General features: G+C 50.7%; 3 protein-coding genes across 3 annotated transcripts; all 3 read right to left on the bottom strand.

Moving 5' to 3' along the window:
* Positions 1–36: 36 nt before the first annotated feature.
* On the bottom strand, positions 37–1,560 carry FTJAE_12516 (beta-alanine synthase; the record flags this gene model as incomplete). The annotated part of the gene is made up of 4 exons (XM_037345570.1): positions 37–644; positions 690–988; positions 1,029–1,340; positions 1,382–1,560. 4 exons carry the CDS (start codon positions 1,558–1,560, stop codon positions 37–39), a joined length of 1,398 nt encoding a protein of 465 aa, XP_037200436.1.
* Positions 1,561–1,719: 159 nt separating this feature from the next.
* FTJAE_12515 (uncharacterized protein) lies at positions 1,720–5,021 on the bottom strand (the record flags this gene model as incomplete). Its single annotated transcript, XM_037345569.1, has 13 exons — positions 1,720–2,018; positions 2,060–2,151; positions 2,210–2,315; positions 2,357–2,560; positions 2,654–2,825; positions 2,867–3,239; positions 3,287–3,313; positions 3,355–3,554; positions 3,596–3,786; positions 4,069–4,339; positions 4,381–4,433; positions 4,476–4,796; positions 4,838–5,021. The coding sequence occupies 13 exons, from the start codon at positions 5,019–5,021 to the stop codon at positions 1,720–1,722; spliced, it is 2,493 nt and encodes an 830-aa protein (XP_037200435.1).
* A 730-nt stretch (positions 5,022–5,751) lies between these two features.
* On the bottom strand, positions 5,752–7,143 carry FTJAE_12514 (signal recognition particle; the record flags this gene model as incomplete). Its single annotated transcript, XM_037345568.1, has 1 exon — positions 5,752–7,143. A coding segment is annotated over one exon (1,392 nt), but the record flags the coding sequence as incomplete, so codon positions are not given.

Genomic DNA, 7,143 nt, shown 5'->3' with positions numbered 1-7,143 from the left:
AGGAGCCCCCGGAGGGATATTCACCATGGTAGACTGTTATACTCTCTTCTGATCATATCGGACAACTGCCTGACACAGGACCTCTGCTCCAATTGCACACTCTTCGGGAGACGAGTACTCTTCCGGGTTATGACTGACTCCTCCTTTGCACGGGATGAAGATCATGGTCGTAGGACAATGCTTGTTTGTGTAGACGCTGTCGTGACCAGCGCCGCTAGAGATATCGACAGCTGCATCTTTTCCAAGAATAGACTCGGCGGATTCTCTGACTGCTTGGATGCAATCTGGGTGGAACTTTGTGGCAGTTGAGATTGTGTCGGTTCGCCATTTGAGAGACTGCGGTAGAGCAGGAGTTGATCCTGCCAGTACCCCGCCTACGTCTGTTCCTTGGGCGAGGAGATCAAAGTCGCGGCGCAGCTCCTCTTCAAGCTTTTCGACAGTCTCATCGGATGGAGAGCGAATGTCAAGAGTGAAGCTGACGTGACCGGGGATGGTGTTGGTGCTGCCGGGAGTGAGGTTCAGAATGCCAGTCGATGCAAGAGCCTTGTGCTTTGTCGCCAGTCGATGAGAGTGAGTGATCAATCGTGCAGCGAGTAAGAGAGCGTCGGCTCGATCGGAGAATGGGGTTGAACCAGTGTGAGCATCTAACCGGTTAGCATGTTCATCTGAGTACCTTAGAGTTGACATACCTCGTCCAGTGATGTCGATGGTGAACCACTTGTAGGCCTGAACACCTTGTACGACGCCAATCTTCTTTCCAGCCCTCTCGAGAATTGGTCCCTGTTCGATGTGAAGTTCAAAATGCGCCCCAATTGGCATGGCCTTGTAGCTTGCGGGTGTATCACCGAGATAGCCAATTCTCTCCAGTTCAGATTTGACTGTTGCGTTACCGGATACCTCCTTCAGGTTGTGCGCGCGGTCTTGCGAGATTGCTTCAGCCCAGACACCAGAAGCCATCATGCTGATTGGGAATCGTGCGCCCTCCTCACTAAATGGTCAGAATTGTCGACTCTAAGAGGGTGACTTACTTTGTCCAATTGATCACACCGACAGGGTACTCTGTCTCGACATCGTGGTCTTGAAGAAGCTTGAGCATCTCGATTCCTGCTTGGATGCCGAGGATACCATCGTAGCGACCGCCGGTGGGTTGGGTGTCCAGATGACTTCCAGCAACTGTGGGAGGACCATCTTTACGACCAGGTCGAATCGCAAAGATGTTTCCAATTGAATCAATGGTCACTTTGCATCCGAGAGATTTTGTAGTCTCGACAAACCAATCTCGGACTGTCTTGTCTGAATCTGAAAGTGCCAGCCGTGACATTCCCGTGTCGGTCGGGTTTCTAACCTGTTAGCTTGATCTGACGAGAGCCGCGAGACTTACTCTCCCCATCTGAGTCCGGTTCCCCATTTACATGTGTCGTGAAGAGTGTCCATCAATCGGGATTGATCAACCTTGAGTTTCTTTAGATCTGCAGCCGTCATGTCTCGAGTCGAGATGTAACGACGGAACGAGACATGACGGAGTGGCAGACCGCGTCGAAGCATCGTGCGAGTAGACATTTTGGGATGATAAGAAGTTTAACATAAAAATTCTCGACGAAATGTTTTGTCCTCTGGTTCTCAGAAGGTGGTGTGTGATGTAACGCCTTCTTACAACCAGCCCCGCTTCCTGAACAGGCAATCTGGATAACAAAAGTCAATTGGACATGAAGATCAAAATCAGATAACTTGATGAACCCTCTGCATAGTCTCTCTTCCAGCTCGCGCAACTTGCTCAACGCGAAGTCGAAAGTCTGGATCCTGCTCGCTTTCCCGAGCGACATTCTCACTCCGCACAAGGTCGAACCGTTGCTCAATAACGCGAAGATACTCCACGATCGCTTCCTGTATCTTCACCTGAGTGGCCTCTGAATTGGCCTTGAAACTATCTTTGAGACTTCTCATGAGTTTTTGGAACAAATCTTCGTCGCTCAATGCTCCTCTGATGATTGCCTTTCGACGGGCATCACTTCCACGGCCTGGAGGGTTAGCTGTGTCCGTAGAAGATGTGTGAACGTACCGAACTCGGCATTGCATTTGTTGTAGAATGGTTCCATCGCTTTTCCGAAGAGTGAACTTCGAAGGGCGGAGAGGGATTCGATGCGGAGGATCCTGTGATGTTAGTGACGATGCTGTTCACCGCGACGTTGAGGAAGAATGGACAGCTCACCTGAGACTGTTGTCAAAGTCATCATTGACCTTTTCAATAGCAGCCAGGAATATGCTCTGACGGTTTTCAAGAGCTCGAGTCAAGGAATCGACAGAATCATGCTTTTCTACTCATGTCAGCAGGCCCGGTCTGTGGTATGCTACTTACCAAGCCTCTCAATAGCCACATCTGCAAACTCGTCTGCATTCTCAAGCATACTCGACTGCCTCTCCTGTATAGTTCCACACATCCCCTCCCAAGGCCCTTCAAGATCAGTAACCATATCATCCATAGCCTCTTCGTTCCAATTTCGTGATCCGATTGCGGGGGTGCAATAGTCCCCAAAGTTTCGACAGAATGCGGAATAAGAACCTGTTCGTCAGTTCCGAACCTCTGCGATATTGCCAACTCACTGTGATGCCACTGAATGTGTTAGCTTTGTCAAACAATATCGCGAGAACGTACCCCTGCCCAGTCTTGGCTTGCACTTTTGGCTGACCGGCTCCATGAAGAAACATGTCGATCTAAAGGTCAGCGTCATTCCAACAGAACCGAGGTACTCACTGTTCCAAACGTATTCCGCAAAGTCTTCGTTGTATCCTCTTGCTAGACGACTAAAAGCGCGCGATGCAAAGTCCTACAAAAGTCAGTCAGAACACAACCTTACCAATCTCATACCTTCCTCAGACGACGCTCAACACTATCGAGAGTTTGGCAGAGCGCCTCACGACGTTCTTCACTCGCAGTGCGGGCTCCAGATTGGACCCATAGCTCAATGTCTGCAAGCAACGCAGGGATCTGGTCTTTCATGTATTGCGTAGCGATGCGTCGTTGGCTGTTTGCGACAATCGAGATGCAATGTTTTCGGACTTGCAGGATGCCACTGAGGTCGAGATGTCGTTTGGCCTCTGACTTTTTGACAGTTCTGTTTTGCCAGTAGATTGTGTTGCTCACGCAAAAGACTCTGGAGGGTGTCACGCGGCCGGCGTAGGTGGTGTTGAGTGAGTCGGTGATGACCTGATTACGGGTTGTGATCAGATATTGTTTGAGTCTGTAATGTTAGTCGGCATGCAAGTCAGTCGATGTTTGCCAACTTACTCAAACTCGTAGTTCTGTTTTCGTATGCTGAAATTGTTAGTGGTTACCGCCAGCAGTCGGAAACATACCTTGCTTGTCGTTGTTCTTCCAAGCATTCTGCAAATTCCTGTCTTTCTTGCTCGGATAGGTCACTCGCCCCAAAGTCTTCAATATCTGCTTGCAATTCCTCTATCTCTTTGGTGATCCCTTCGATATGCTCCAACAGCTGCTCAATATGCCTTGCCCTTCTGCCTGGCCAGTCTCGGATTGACTCTTCAGGGTCGATGTCCTACAAAGTCAGCGAGTTCACACATGCCGACAGCAACTTACATCAGATCTAGTACAGACAATGCCGACATTCGACAGACGAGCACGGTCAGCCAAGTCAAAAACCTGATGAACGCCCTCGTCAGTAGCCGCACGCCCAATGTTGCAGATTGCAAAGATCTCGTTGCACTCCAGGAGATAGCGTTCGGTGATGATCCTTCGAGCAGAGTTGAGGTCGCGAAGGCCGGGTAGATCTACAAGGATCAAGCCTCGGCTGAGGATGTGCGCATTCAAAAAGACCCTTTCTTGTTAGTTGACTCAGTCCTGGGGACGTATCTGGTGAGGTACTTGCTTGATGCTTCGAATGTAGGGCCACGTCGCTGGAGAATCTCTTGATGCCGGTTCAGAAGAGAGCTCCATCAATGTGTTGGAACAAGCCTGCGTCGAGAGGCCGGTATGGAGAGTCATCAAGGGTGAAGGCCGGGCATCAGCTGCCCAACTAGTGAGTCTTTCGAGCACATCCTCATAATTCTCACGAATCAGGAATGCCTCATCAGTCAGTCGGCCACGAAACATGGCTTGAAACGTATCCTTGGCCACTTTGGCATTTGCCTCCATGTCTTGACGCTCAGCGGCATCAGTAATCTCATCCTGATGAAGTTCAAACGTGCGATAAACCTGAAGCAGTCTACCGAGTTGATCTTGGAGTTCCTCCATCGAGAACAGATTGACTCGGATGTCAAGCGTGTCGCGATTGTGATAATGGTACTCTGTCACAACGCATGTGCAGGCTTCTCCATTGTTGCTCTGAGAAGTCAGCGTGGTCCGAAACTTGGGCAATTACTTACAGTCCTGGCAAGTCCCTTTGTGTCGAGGAGTGAATTGAGCAGACTACTTTTCCCTACTACTGTCAGCGGCGCAATCACATCTAATGGTGACTTACCAACTCCAGAATCTCCGACGAATCCAACGGTACGAGTTGCTGGGTACTCAAACGCAGCGAGCTTACCAGCCTCTTCGTGTAGGTTTCGCATGGTTGACTCGGACCCTTCGTGGATGTTAGAGCTTCCAAGCACAGATTGAATGTTGGACATTAGCTGCTTTGCATCTCGAAAAGCCCCTTGGAATTCTGGGGAATGGAATGCATCATCAGGGAGTTCTTCATCGGCGACATCATGCTGCTGAACAGCTCCAGTGCTTGAGCGCCGTCTTCGTGGTGTGCCATTTCTAGAACGTCTCGGTTCTGGGGAGAGAGATGCGTGTCCTGGCCATGTTAGCGGAGTCTCGATGATCAGTTGAGAGTACCATTTGTGTCGGAGAGACGGATGTTGTTGATAGCAGATGTGAGCCCATGAGACTCTTCCCTGGCCCCGCCAGGAGGGGTAAGAGAGACTGAAGGAGTGCGGTGTCTGTTGGAAGGTGGACTGGAGTTGGTTTCCGCGATACCCTCAGTTGAGGGAAGGGGCGTATCAGCATCAATTGAGGGCATTTTGAGAATCAGATTGTAAGTGATGAAATGAGATAATTGTTGTACATTTGATTCGGGGGTTCATTATTGTCTGCGGTTTTATGTGTGTCTGAGAATCCATGGTGTTGTTGGTTCACCCTTGTCAATCCAAGCCGGCGGTTAGATGCGACCACCTCGGCCTCTACCAATCAAAGCGTTTACTTTGTTCTATTTCTATCAGCTGAGATCGCTGCAGATTATTGATCAGGAAAGGCGCCTGATTGCTATGACCACCAGTCACCCAGAGAATGTACTCCAGGCTTATGATGAGTTTAGATAAGTTATCCTCAGTTTAGACCATTGACGCAATCGACGAATGACTTACAGTTCCGGAGGTGAGATCCGAGAGAATTTTCTGTACCGTTGGAAGCTCATTACGTTGTTTGACAGGCTGAGACTATGAGAGCAACTATGGCAACGAACTTACGTTGTGTTCATGTTGGACATGGAGTGTCATGGTGTCTCGGAGGAGGGTGCTTCTGATGTACAATTTCCATAGCCGATACATCACATCCTGCTGAGATCCATATGATCAAACCCGAGCGGAGCGAGAACAGGCCCTCCGCCAGGAGCCCCCGGAGGGACATCCATCGTGTCGCAGGTGTAATCAGTACAGGTCAGGGTATCTTCAATTTTTAAGATGCATATACTTATACTAGGTAGTCGACAGGGACAAAAGTGACAGGCAATCGGTATTCCATTTAATGCATGCTCACCTTCTACCTCTTCCTGCTGTAGGCGGCATTCCAGGCATGCCGCCGCCGCCCATACCCATCTGTCTCATCATGGCCTGCATATCCATACCACCGGGCATACCTCCTCCTCCTCCTCCGCCGAGCATCTTCATCAAGCTTCCCATATCGGGCATACCGCCTGCACCGCCAGCACCGCCCATGCTCTGTAACCTCTTTTGCATGGCTGCTAATTGCTGTGCCTTGTTTCCTCCGCCCATGGCCTGTTGGGCTCGCTGCATGTTCTTCATGTTTCCGCCCATCTTCTTTGCCATGCCTGCCATCATTCGTTGTTGGGTGAGGAGGTCCTCGACTTCGCGTACTGATGTGCCGGAACCTCGTGCGATTCGTGTCATTCGGGTGGGTTGTTCGATGAGGATCTTGCCGTCCGAGTCGAGTTCCTTTTCGGTCATTGAGTCGCAGATGTAGATCATTCGCTTGAGTTTGGCGCCGCCTTCTTCGTCGTCCATGCCCTGCATCATGTTGCTCATGCCGGGGATCATGCCGGCCATTTTCGAGAGGGGGCCCATCTTCATGATGTTGGAGAGCTGGTCGCGGAGGTCGCGCACGGTAAAGATACCCTCCTGGATGTGCTTGATGGTGTCTTTTTGGTTGAGGTTGAGGCTCTGTACGTGCTCCATCAATCCAGCCATGTCGCCCATGCCGAGGAGCTTTTGGACGAACTGTTGGGGGGCAAACTTTTCGAAATCGAGCATGTGTTCACCGGTACCGATAAAGACGATGGGGGTGTGTGTTGCGGCGACTGCAGAGATGGCACCACCACCGTGTGCGTGGCCGTCGGTTTTTGTGATGATGATGGCTCCGAAATCAGCTGCCTCCTTGAACGCCTTGGCCTGTGACTCTGCTTGTTGACCGATCGAAGCGTCGAGGACCATGATAGTCTCGTCGGGTTTGATGGCTTCTTGGATATCCACCATCTCCTGGAAGAGAGCAGACTCTTGTCGGTGGCGACCTGATGTATCGACAATGATGACTTCGAATCTCTCCTTCTTGAATTGGTCAACACCAGCCCTCGCAACCTCGGCGGGATCCGTTTCTGTGAGGGAACCGTAGTAGGGGATCTTGGCTTTTGTGGCGTTCTGCTTCAACTGATCGAAAGCACCAGCTCTGAAGGTATCCGCACAAACCAGACACGCCTTGAAACCTCTGGACTGGTAGTGTCGCGCGAGCTTCGTACATGTGGTCGTCTTTCCAGCACCCTGGAGACCAACAAACATGATGACATTGCTCTTTCCCTTCTTCGGTCGGAACGGTTCGGCGTGGGGATCGACGAGTTTGACGAGTTCATCGAAGACGGCTTTCTGGATGAGGCGTTTCTTGTTTACGGCGGGGGGGAGTTCTTTGAAGTTGAC

This window comes from Fusarium tjaetaba (genome assembly GCF_013396195.1).
Source record: "Fusarium tjaetaba strain NRRL 66243 chromosome Unknown NRRL66243_c0000342, whole genome shotgun sequence".
Taxonomy (NCBI): domain Eukaryota; kingdom Fungi; phylum Ascomycota; class Sordariomycetes; order Hypocreales; family Nectriaceae; genus Fusarium; species Fusarium tjaetaba.
The sequence above is the reverse complement of the archived record's forward strand: the minus strand, read 5'-3'. Positions and strand labels throughout refer to the sequence as shown.